The following is a 13,002-nucleotide window of genomic DNA, read 5'->3' on the forward strand; positions in this document are numbered from 1 at the left end:
AGCAATTTTTAATTAAAATAGGAGGAATCCCATCAGGACCTGAACCTTTATTAATATTAATGCGCTTAAGATATTTGGAGACAAGATTTTCAGATATGAAAATGTTGTCCATGTCGAAAACAGTGTCATTTACAGGAGCAAGATTATTTAGGTCTACAGAACTATCGCTAGGTATCTCAAAGACGGAGTGGAAATGTTCGTTAAATAAATCACATATCTGTGCACCATTGTGTGCTGATACTCCCTTATAATGCATAACCTGAGGAAGGCTACTTTTGGCGAAAACTGATTTTATGTATGTCCAGAAAAATTTAGGGTGAGTGTTGATTTTAGCTTCAGTATGGTTAATATAATTTCTGTAACATATAGGTTCTAATTTAGAGATTCTCTTTCTTAATAATTTAAAAGTATCCAAGTCCAGAGGATTACCATAAGTCTTCCACCGCTTATGATATTTCTTTTTTTCATTTAACAGTCTTCTAAGGGGCCTAGTATACCACGGGGGCCTCGAACAGGAAGTACGTTGAGGGACCTTTGGAACAAAATTGCTGATTAAATCATTTAAAATGTTATAGAAAATTTCTACACAGTCCTCCAATGCGCGGCCTGAAAAAAGTTCAGTCCAGTTCATTTTAGATAAGTTATTATTTATTTCATTAAAATTTGCCTTGTAATATTGATAAACAAAAGTAGGAGCAGGTTTGAGGGGACGTGTGTAAACTATATGTAATTCAATTTGTAGGGCCTTGTGGTGCAAATCTTCAGGTGTTAAGTGGTCAGTACTGGCTATTACTGAGCAATTTTTATTGCAAAAAACGAGATCTAATATACGTTGATTAATATTAGTGCAATTGTTATATTGGTCTAAACCTGAAAAAGATAAAAATTCACTTAGCAATTGTAAAGGTAAAGTATTAGTGTTACCAAGGCTTAATTTAGAACAATCGGCTTTGACCCATAGCGCATCAGATATATTAAAATCGCCTGTTATGAGGAAGACGTCATTAGGATTGTCAATTATTAACTGACTGCAAATTTCAAAAAAGTTTTCTAATGCGTCCCTGTAAAGAGGTCCGTGCGGAATATAAACACAACAAATATTCAGAAACGTTTGTCCTTGAACGCCATGTTTCGATAACGGTAATGCTATCCATATGCACTCGGAGGATGCAGGAGAGGGGCAGGGCCAGGCCCGCTGCGTCGGCAAGTACTCGCGGCGCACGGCGACCGCCACCCCGCCGCCCCGCTCCGCGCCACTCTCGCCAGCTGATCTATCGCAGCGATAAACTATGTACCTGTTATCGAAAATTTCCCTATCATAGAAGTTTGCATTTAACCAACTTTCAGTTATGCAGATAAAATCATAATTTGATAATGCAACGCGAGAATAAAAACTGTGTGTCTTTGTACGTAGTCCCCTTACGTTTTGGTAATAACCTACGAAATTATTAGGTTTATAAAAATGTCCACTCGAATAATTTCCTCCCTGTATAATTTTGACAAGATATATGTTTGTCGAAGTATAAAAATGTCCCTTTTTTATTGTCTCAATATATATTTGGTGGAAAATATAATTGACAAAGTATAGAAATGTCCCTTAGTTATTGCCGTAATATACAATTGATGAAAAATATAATTGTCAAAGTATAAAAATGCAATCATTTCTAGATTTTTGCGATATTGTCCGAACTCTGGTGATCACTCATTAAACACCAGTTGGACGGCTGCCTTGGAGGTCCCCACTAGCAGGTGTGGCTCACTTTGCGATTTTGTCGCTTTGCTACAGGTAGCTAAAAATACATCTGACCAACACCAAAGGGAAAAGCCATAAGCCGTTTGTGGCGCTGTAGCTACCTAGTGGCTATATCTGTGCTGATCGTAACAGACGCGTTAGTCTGTTAGAGAGTGAGTATTCTGTACATAGTACTATTATTTATTCTGTGCCACTACTTTAGGGGTATTACATTAATTTATCAAAAGTTAGAAAACAAACTACAATTCAGATTTTATACTTTTTTTTATTTTTTATAAATTTATTCTTACACAACTAACTGCATCAGTAGTTCCTGAAACAAAAAGACAATAATTTGATACAGTCAGCAATAGTTGCTGAGCGGGCAAGGTGTTCAAATTGATCTTGGCGCAACTTTATTGTTAAGAGAATAAGAGCATGTCAAGGTATATTGAACACCTCGCACACTTAGCAACTTTTTTTTTTTTTAAATTATGAATGGGCTTACTCATGGCCACAGACTAGCCGAGGCGTAGACGTGGCCTACGATGGAGCGAGCTCGCCCAGAAGGTGCCTGTTCACTCTTGATTTGAAGGTTGCCGCGTTATAAGAACACGGAAATATAGACGCCGGCAAGGAATTCCATTCCTTGGCAGTGCGCATAAGGAAAGTAGAAGCAAAGCGCTTCGTGCGAATTGGTGGAATATCTACCATGTAAGGATGGAAACCGGCCGTGCGTCTAAAAGTCCGATGGTAGAATGGGGACGGTGGAATAAGCTCGTGTAGCTCTTGGGCACACTCCCCGAAGTGCAACTTGTAGAATACCGACAGGCTGGCGACTTTCTGCTGCAGACTGTACCTACTTATGATTCTTGTGTTATAAAGGACAGCAGCTACCATCATCATTATTTAGAAACTGAGGCCCACCATTTAGAAGCAAGTTTTTAGCAAATATATCATTTTTGGTACCATTGCCACACAGTTACTTAACCCTTTATAAGGCAGAGGCGATATATCGACCACATACGCTCAATCAGAAATTCAACCATACTGTTTTAATAATAGGGCTCAAAATCGTTTGCATTAATTGAATATTCAACTTGCTTTTAAAATAGATTTTTGAAATGTAGGCTTCTGATAGCTGCAACAAATTCTGCGATAGCACGTCCCTGTCAACGGGCCTTATAAAGGGTTAAATTGACCATTCGTAAACCTTACTATGAACCGATGGACACCACTCTGTCACAGGTCTGTACATTCCTTAACCTTAGACCTTGATATCAGAATGGAAAGAACATTAATTTCTCATATTTTGTTGCTGATAAATATCTTGCCGCTTGGTTCATTTAGTCTAATGCTAATGTTTTGATATTGTTATTTACCTGAGCACAACATAAATTACTTAGGATTATTCTAAATAATACATCATTAACTTATTTGAATCTAGAAAACTAGCCTACGTATATAATTTGAGTAACTCACTTTGTGAGAATGCCGTCCTTCTTGGTGAGCCTCACGATGCAGTCGTCGCTCTCGCCCATGCGGCGGATGGCGCCGCACACCACGTACATCTTGGAGCCCTCGGCGGCGCGCCCCGACGCGGGGTCCACGTCCGCGATCACCAGCTGCACGGACGCGTGGTCCTTCGCGTGGATCAGGCGGTTGCTCGCCGAGCTGAAAACGACAACAAAACACTTCACAACACTGACTAAATGTATATTTTTCTCGTTTTTACAGCTACTGCGGCGAAGAAATACACAAATACATGCTCTAAAGTTGATAGTATAACCTAACAATGACACTAACCATTTCCTGGGGCAGTACAGGTCAACGAATTCACCGGCGTCGTTCTGCATTTTGATTATCTGAAATGCACAATTTTGCACCGTTTAGAACAATTTTCGTATGGTTTAATGTATATTTTGTGTGGAAAACACGCACTAACCTATAATAATCGCGAGGATCACGGAAATGACAGAAGCGAAAAGAAAGATGGCGGGCCGCGATCAGTGTTGCCATAGTTTTTTTTAGTGACGTGCATGTCATAATCGATTTACTGATATATGAAAAATCTATTAATTGAATCGACTTGATCGATGGTCGTTCCTTTTGATATAGAAATAAATCGCGTACATAAGTTTTATAAATTGTGTGTCAATGCTACGTTTTTTAGGGTTTCGTGCCCGAAGAGTAAAAACGGGACCCTATCTGCTAAAACTCTCATGTTATATCTATACAGTTGAAAATTTCACATTTCTATTGCCGCTATAACAGCAAATATTAAAAACAGATAAACATAAATACCTTTCAGTGGGGTGGGACTCCCATACAACGTATTTTTTTGCGTGCGCGAGTCCGACTCGCACTTGCCGGTTTTTATTCAGATGATGGTATTGACTTGACTATTAACTTTCGTGATTCTCCTTTCCTACTAGATATATGTATAATTCACTACAGAAACAGTTTGACTAAGATAACTCTGCAAAGATTTTGACAGCACACTTTTAAAATCAAAATCGCTGCAGACTTATCTTGGTCTACCTTTACTTTCATTTTCTTGAAAATGTTCTTTACCGAAAAGTTCGGATTACGTACATACAAAGATTACGTACATCGAAAGATTGTATTTTATGTACATTAGTTTAACTTAAAATAGACCTAGCTATCATCATCATCATCATCATCTCAGCCATAAGACGTCCACTGCTGAACATAGGCCTCCCCCTTTTGGGGGGTGTATGCCATAATCGCCACGCTTGGCAGGCGGGTTGGCGATCGCAGTCGAGTACACCGAATTTGAGGGACGCTGCTGCCCGTCCACCGGTGGTCTTGGACGTAGTTTAAGGACATACCCGGGTCCCGTTACCTAAGACCCGGGGACCTAGGTATCGTCTAGGTATAAAGGAACTGGTTGGGTAAAGGAGAAATAAAACACAAAGTGTGGGTATTCGTATATTGTTCGCGCGGCGCGGCGCGCCACCGGCCTACAAAAGTATTTCATTCCAACGCGGGCGCAGCTCGCAACCTTGGCTGCTTAAGGCTAGTATTCAGCATCAGGACTATAACCGCGAAAATCGAAGTTCGCAAATTGCGGGCATTTTTCTCTGTCACTCTAATTACGCCTTCGTTGGAGTAAAAGAGAAAGATCCCCGCAATTTGCGAATTTCGGTTTTGGCGGTAGCCGCTCAGAGCGCCTACCACTAACCACGTTTGACGTGTTGCCTCTATGTCGCACCTGTAAATTCGTACGTTAGTGTGACAGGGAGGCAACACGCCGAACGTGATTCGTGGTAGGCCCTCAGAGGGCTTACCGCGAAAACCGAAGTTCGCAAATGGCCGGCATCTTTCTCTTTTACTCCAATTAAGGAGTAAATAGAGAGACAGAGAAAAAATCCTGCAATATGCGAACTTCGGTATTCGCGGTAGGTCGCCAGAAGAAGCGGGCTGTCTAAAATGATCTGCACAACTCTCAATAGTCTCAATCTCTTAACAACACAGTTCAGATCAATTTGAAAACTTAGCCGGCTAATTACTTCTGTTGCTGACTGTACTTACCTTTTAGATTTATTTTTGTTTTGTATGGTTAATTAGTTACTCATTTGAAATAACTTTTGTTGCTGCCCGCCGCGTACTGTTAATTTAAGGCTGTCTGACCACTGAGGCGAACCAATGCTATTGGTTGATTCCCCACATCTCCGCTCCGATCCTCTTCAGTGCACAGGCAGCCTTAAGATCTGTTACTTTGTGTACATCTCAAACACTAAAATTACAGTTTGATTTCAGGACTTATGTCATGTCACTTATGTGGTATAAAAAACATGGTTAAAAGTATTATTTTCCACATTTGACAGAAAATCTATAAGAATCACAATTTTATAAAACCCACTATGTATGTTACATCTGTGTCGATGAATAATAAAATTATAAAAACATTAAAATAAATCCTATGTAAACTATTATGTACATTAGAAAACAACTCATCATATTATACAATTCAAGCTATATGCTGTATACAAGGCGTAACAACACGCATATACAAATTCAAATTAACGGGTAAAATTTATAATTTGGGGCATTATCTATGAAAAGGGACCTTATTGTCGATGGCGGTTACGCCGCACAGCGTCGCGCGGCGTCGTATTTATATCTGAGCATCGTTAATAATGGTGTAAGTGCAATCGACAATAAGATCACTTTTCATCGATAACGTCACATATTGAATCTATGTCGGTCTATAGCCGTGTCCATGTGGAACAATCAAATTGACAATTTGATCAGAAAAAACATTGGTGTCAATCTCATGTACCGTCCACTCCATTCGTATGCAATTTTAACACCAATTTTAGCTTTCTGAAATATGGATAAGTCTGGCTGCAGGTTAAGTAAGGCTGGCCTTCACATTGAGGCATCTTTACACATTTAATAGTGTCTATTTTCCTTATAGACCGCGAGCCACGAACAGATTTCCATGACCAATCGCCTCCCGGGTGATAACTCGTATATTGGTTAACGGCTATGTATGATGATCCCTCATGGACGTCAGCTTGCGCTCCGTTGGTGGGTTGAGGAATGGCAGCCACCGAAACATGTAAAAAATTTAAATAAATTTTGTCATCGCCTCCCGTTTGATACTTTGTCAGAAGATAGTTTAGATGTTATTATAAATAAAAAAAACGTTAGCCGGTTGTATAGCGGTGGAAACACCGGTAGCTACTTGCATAAACATGTAAAAAATGAGCGCTGTACCTTTTTATTAGAGCGGGAGGAATGGATTTGCGGACATGATCAACTGACGGTCTTCCCACCGCGATACAACCGGCTGACTATTTTTTTAATTCATGATAGCATCTTTTATTTGGCTGAGATATGTGAGCCTGGGCCTTCCTCTGCCTCTTTTCCCCTCAATCTTGCCCTCCAGGATGTTTAAAAAGTTTCTGTCGTGTCGTACGAGGGAGTTAAAAGGCTGGCCCAGCAAAAAGAAGAGTGGCGATTACTCCACCGACAAGAGCATAGCTCTTAAATACTGATGATGATGATAGCATCTAAACTATCATCTGACAAAGTATCAAGCGGGAGGCGATGACTGACGATATTTGCTCCTGGCCCGCGGTCAATTACATTATTTTCCGCTTGTTACTTGCGTTTTAGTGGCAACTGAATGAACTCGTACTAAACATTATCAATGTGTAAACAAACAGGGCCCGGCGTGGAGGCCGGTTACATTACCCCGCAACCACACATACCCGTGTTAACACTAGTTTATATTAATTCATGGACTAGTCAAGATTTTTTAAAGAAAATACATATTTTATATTGTTAGTATTGTTACCGCATGTAAATATAGGAATTTTGATAAAAAGGTACAAATTACGACCCAATTTTAAAAAGTGCACCTGCAATTATTTATTGCATAGAAAAAACGAAATTTGAACTTTATCATAATTTTTAATGTGTACCCATATTTAATAATAATATTATCTTTTTACATAATTCCATTGTAGTCCAGGTTTTATTTTTCACTACACCAATTTTGTTGTTAGTTCATGTTTCAATAATACATGTACAGATGATATTGTAGATTTGTAGATCACAACCTGCTTCCCGCCCACAATTATTGCAGTTTTTTCCGCACTTTAGACAACACTGCACTTGTTAATAGTGATATTAGTCTGTATTTTTTATGACGGACTAGTCCGGCCTAGTCACAGGTCTGCTAGCGTGGCCTAGTCTCTATTTAAATCCCAGATCTTATTGATTCTCCAAGTGACAATATGTCTGTAAATGTAGTCTCAAAATATTCGTGAATATACATATAACATTTTTGGGCTTCAGCTAGCAGAATATTTGTACTCATGGCATATCGACCTGTCACTTGAAGCGTCTGGGATATACATGGAAACTGAGTCTATAGTGTGTGTACGTACAGTCAAAGTCCTAACTTAGGAATCCGCTTTTAAAATCCAGCTAGTCTGACGACGCGAGGACTTAAGTTGGGCCGTCACTGTATAGTCGCTATGCGATATATCGGAGCGGCAGCGATGTTCACAATAAGTTAACAAAGCCTCTATGGTCATCGTCGAGACGTTTAAAATACACGTCCAGATATTTGTAAGTACCTCGGCCGCTTCGATATATCTGATGGCTCCTCTACACGATGAGCCAGCGCCGGCCACTCCCAAGGGACGCAGCCATGCGGTAGAATGAGATAGCAATATCACTTGCTCCCTCTAACGCATAAACGCGTCCCTTGGAGTGGACGGCGCTGACTTATCGTGTATAGGAGCCATGATGATGGCTGGAGTCCTCGGGGTGATGGTAGTAGTGTCGCGGCGCTACCCCGCTTGCTCGTCGCCGGCGGGGGAGGGGGAGGGGGAAGGGGAGGGGGAGGGGCGGGGGGAGGGCGCGGGTCACTGCGCGTTGGCGAGCTCGTCCATGCGGCATCTGAAACGTACACGATGCTCGTCATGCCTCATTCTTATCAAACGGTTGGTGTCCTACTAAAGTCTAAAGCAATTGTTCCTTCTCTTCTATGCAGAAGACCCCCACCCCCTATATGTATAGGGGTTCTTAAAATATGATACGCGACCTCTAGGGGTTCACCGGCGAATGGTAAAGGGATTCGTGACGACCTAGAGACTATCTTAAATACAAATTAGTGTTTTTTTTTCGTCATATGGTTATGCAGTCATCTGGGAAATTGATGAAGATTACCAAAGTTAAAAACAATTAGTAACCCTGTTCTGTAGAGTATTTCCCTTTCATAATTACTTATCGCAAACATAAAATGTAACTATTGTATAAGTACATACATATACAGTTAAAAAAAAATTCACGCCATAACTTCACCCAATGTACTGCTGCTGTTAACTGACAGTTCGTAAACCTTATTACAAAAGGCGTAAGATCCACCGATGGACAGTTTAAAAGTGTTGCTCTTTGTACATCGTAAATCGTAAGATATAGATATGTACAAAAATAAAAGCGATCAATTGTGTCAAACAAACCGATAATAAAAGTGAAACATCCTGGTCACGGCACCAAATTGTAACAACATTACCTTGATAAATGTTTGGAATAAGTTTCAGTTACAACTTACAACCGACCGACCGACGAAAGTGTATTTTAGCTTAATTAATTCGTTTGATTAAGCTTAATTAAGTAATTGTGTTTGGTGCAAACGGCACTTGATTACAAATCCGATTTAGTAATAACTAGAAACTATAAAAAGACAATTGTATTTTGATTAAAATTCCGATCAGTACCTACTACCTACTACAGTAGACAGCTAGAGCAAGTTACCTGACGGCCATCTCGGCGACTTCCAGCGACGGGTAGTCGAGCTCCTTCACCAGGCACAGCACGGCCGACAGCAGGTTCGAATTCTGTTCACACCAAACAAACGGTTACCATGCACCAATCATAAATGTTGTTACAACATATAAGGTCCACTAATAGCCGAAGAATGTAGTTGTAGATGGTTAGAAAAACGGGTGTAAATGCTGAGAAAAGTGGTGCCTAGTATTTGACAGCTGAAGTAAATAGGTATCGCTGTACGGCGCCGAGATATAACTTTTTAACAAAAAAAGTTTGATGGGGGGGGGGAGTGGGGCATGTACTCCGCGGGCGTACTCGGTCTCGCTCGCTGTGCTACGCGTGTGAGAGAGACAAAATGGTCAACATTACCCTAGTGACGGGTCGGCGGGTGAACCCGCGATGTTCCCCCATGACGGCGGAGGTGAATCCCGCGCTATGTGCGTCTCGCTCGCGCGGGGGCTCCCTGTCTCGCTCACGCTCCCATTCGCCTCGGCCTACGGTGCTGGGTGTGTATTCTGATCTGAAAATTAAGGGAGCATCCTTAATTTTTTAGCCCGTAATAGCTTATAGCCCGTGAGCCAGAACCAGATTTCCATGACCAATAGCCATTCCGGGCGATAAGTAGTTAAAGGCGATGTGCAATGAACCTCGTGGACGTCAGCTGTCGCTCCGTTGGTGGATTGAGGAACTTTATCAGAGGTATACCTATATTAATATATCATCTACTCAAAGGTTAACTGGAAGAGATCCCTCAAAGGGATAAGTTCGCCTTTGTACTTCTTACTAAATGTATGTTATTTTTAATATGTGTTTTGTACAATAAAGACTACTAATCTGCCCTCCTAACAATAAGTGCAATAACTCATATTAAATTTTATTATCCATTAAATAATATACCTTGTTCTCATACAATATGTCACACAAGCGACTGAGATTTCAAAATTAGTTATTGCACTTATCGTTAGGAGGGCAGTAATATACAGTGTGTATTGTAAGATGTACCTGTTGTCACCTCGCTCGCAGTACTGCTCGTGCGGTGACGTCACGCCGAGTCTGCAGTCGCCGTTCATCGCGTACGCGTACTCCTGTAACGTACATACATAAAAATCATCATCAATTTCCTCGATTACCTAAAGGATGTATTCACTCTCGATTTAAAAAGATCCAAGTTATAGTGGACTGAGAATAGATTTGCAATTACTACTTATATTGAAGAGAAGTAAAGAGATTTATTGACGACCGGTCTGGCCTAGTGGGTAGTGACCCTGCCTGCGAAGCCGATGGTCCTGGGTTCGAATCGCAGTAAGGGCATTTTATTTGTATACATATATTTGTTCCTGAGTCATGGGTGTTTTCTATATATTTAAGTATTTGCATATTATATATATCGTTGTCTGAGTACCCACAACACAAGCCTTCTTGAGCTTACTATGGGACTTAGTCAATCTGTGTAAGAATGTCCTATAATATTTATTTATTTATTATTATATGACTTCAAATCGATTGGGCAAAATTATTTATAAGAAATATTGTTTTTCTATTTTTATATACGGCGAAGCGAATATGTATCATATTATCAAACAAACTTTTATTTATTCAATTACACAAACGGGTCTACCGCGATATAATTTCATTGTTTTTACCTTTAATTCCGACGTTTCAGCTGAGTTGCATCAGCTGTGGTCCGTGACCACAACGTAAACGTCGGAATTAAAGGTAAAAACAATGAAATTATATCGCGGTAGACCCGTTTGTGTAATTGAATATGTGTACAAAACGCGAGAGTTTAAAGTGTTATATTGCAAACTTTTATTGCAAAAACTACAACGCACGATTATCAAATGTTATGTCTGAAAGGCTTACGTACAGCACTGAAAAATTATGATGTGATTGTGAATGTTGCGATGTGTGTGCAATGTCATGTGTTAATAAGTAGTAAAGCTTGCTAGTGTGCGTGTGATATGCAATGAATATATAGACATACACAAATATCAAATACTTAAATATTATATCTGGCTATCTAGAAATAAGTAATAGTACCTTACAATATTACAAAAAGAAATTAAATTTGTAAACTATGTCAATCAAGTGTGTGTATGTAGACCCAATGACATATTATAGTCTATTCGGTTTGGAAGGGCAAAGTAAAGCATACTTTTCTTCATAAAATGTAACTGAGGGCCTATACCGCAAAACACGAAAATCTAAATTTCATTATTAGCCTATCATTCTTGCATATTCGAACGATAGAGAGGCAGATAACGAAATTTTTATTTTATTGCCACGCGGGATGCCCTCAGATGTGCTACAATGTAGCAATTAATAAGTCAGGGAATGTCTCCAAAGTCCAAAGACCATATGTTTCGTAGCACCACGGGATATATGGGTAGCTGTCATCAGAGCCAAAATCCACCCTTGTCGGGAAAGTATGGTCGGTGCCGATCGGGCACACGTCGTGTCGTGGCATGTAATGTACTTATATAGGGCATACTGAAAATTCCTGGAACTGGCTACTTAGAAAAATAAGTCGTCTCATATATCAGAATCCAGAAAGTTTCAGGCTGGCCCACGTGTGTGGTGTTCACCTTGACGCTGTGCGCGGAGACGGAGTGCCGCAGCGGCGCCTCGCGCGCCCAGCGCGGCTGCAACAACATCATCACCTGTACCGCTACCACTACCAGTACCTACCGCGACTACCACTACTAGGTACTCCTGTTTTTGTGACCCTACCACTTAACTTACGCAGCGTACTACGTAGGCGAACAACACGCGGACGCGAAGCGTCACCGCGCGGGGTGAATCAATCATTTGATACCTATAGAAGTGTCGTACGACGACGATATGGGCGATCTCGTTGCGAACGCGAGCGCCGTGGGCCCGCCGCGCCGCGCCGCGTCGCGCTCGCGAGGTGTTCGCTTACGTAAGACGCAGCGTTAGGCAGCTGGTGAGAAGTTATTACGGTGTGTGCGATTTATAGTGCGCCAAATTAGTAAAAATTAAGTAAACACATGATGTATTATAGTCTGCATATTCAAATCTTCGCTAGATTAAAAAGCGAAGCCTCACCGACCGCCTAACTCAAGTGGTAGGGCTATATTACTATATTGTACAAGGCGTAGATTGTGGTGTCTGGTGTACTTTGATTCTATCGTTTTTATTTATGAGGCAAAAATTATAAGTTGGAACATGAAATCCTGACTCCACAGTCCACAACCTACGCAAACTTCAAAGGCTCATTTATAATGTAGGTTTTTATATATTTCTGCCGATCTCTAATTTAAATTTACCATTTAACTAATTTCAGGTGAACTACTAGCGTTGTTGTACAGTCATCAGCAATAGTATCTTACACAACTAGGGCCGCAAAAATATGTGACACGTTCTTATTTGGAGCGCAATAAGAACGCGTCATATATTTTTGCGGCCCTAGTTGTGTAAGATACTATTGCTGATGACTGTACTGGTGTTGTTTACTTATATCTATTGACATTTTGCTAGGACGTCAGTCATTCCATCACCACAGCTGGTGCAACTCAGCTGAAACGTCGGAATGTAAGCCGTTGTATCCGCGTACGAGGAAAATATTAGAAAAAAATAATCACGGCACACGAGAGGTTAAGGTGGTTCTCCTTGCTCGATTTTCATACAACTTTCTTGTCACCCTAGCTCCTATTATATAGGGTTTCTTCACTTGTATATGTAATGTTTGGGTAGTATATATATTTCTGTCTTCGCAGAACGTAAAAAAATACTAGATTTTGATTAAAATTATTAAGAAAAAAGCCTTTGAATATTGGTAAAATTTTGCCTCATTGCTTGTTTGTGTGAGTGATGCTTATAGTATCGGTGTAATTCTAACATGGCGACTTCATTTGACAAGCAATCATTTTTAATTTGTCAAAGCTGTAACAGATGGCACTTTAAAACCGCAACACAGATTACCTGTGTATTTTGTT

At 40.4% G+C, this 13,002-nt stretch overlaps 2 protein-coding genes across 3 annotated transcripts in view; both read right to left on the reverse strand.

Annotated features, from left to right (window-relative positions):
- Positions 1-1,998: 1,998 nt before the first annotated feature.
- The window catches only part of LOC134677185 (small ribosomal subunit protein eS21), a 96,953-nt gene continuing 85,949 nt past the window's right edge, over positions 1,999-13,002 (reverse strand). The window contains exons 1-4 of one of the 2 annotated variants that reach the window (XM_063535630.1): positions 3,678-3,748; positions 3,539-3,597; positions 3,215-3,406; positions 1,999-2,066 (exon numbers count right to left, since the gene is read on the reverse strand). In XM_063535630.1, the coding sequence (XP_063391700.1) occupies positions 2,057-2,066; positions 3,215-3,406; positions 3,539-3,588 (252 nt within the window). In that variant the 5' untranslated portion in view covers positions 3,589-3,597; positions 3,678-3,748 and the 3' untranslated portion in view covers positions 1,999-2,056. Of the gene's footprint in view, positions 2,067-3,214; positions 3,407-3,538; positions 3,600-3,677; positions 3,749-13,002 lie in introns of those variants that run through there. The other variant, XM_063535629.1, reaches the window with a different exon arrangement.
- Positions 8,108-13,002, reverse strand: part of LOC134676868 (cilia- and flagella-associated protein 410) — a 72,035-nt gene continuing 67,140 nt past the window's right edge. Inside the window, exons 8-12 of the mRNA XM_063535251.1 lie at positions 11,632-11,688; positions 10,049-10,131; positions 9,416-9,566; positions 9,032-9,114; positions 8,108-8,173 (exon numbers count right to left, since the gene is read on the reverse strand). Coding sequence (XP_063391321.1) covers positions 8,140-8,173; positions 9,032-9,114; positions 9,416-9,566; positions 10,049-10,131; positions 11,632-11,688 — 408 coding nt within the window. The 3' untranslated portion in view covers positions 8,108-8,139. The remainder of the gene's footprint in view (positions 8,174-9,031; positions 9,115-9,415; positions 9,567-10,048; positions 10,132-11,631; positions 11,689-13,002) is intronic.

The sequence above is a fragment of the Cydia fagiglandana genome, chromosome 25, assembly GCF_963556715.1.
Source record: "Cydia fagiglandana chromosome 25, ilCydFagi1.1, whole genome shotgun sequence".
Lineage (NCBI taxonomy): Eukaryota > Metazoa > Arthropoda > Insecta > Lepidoptera > Tortricidae > Cydia > Cydia fagiglandana.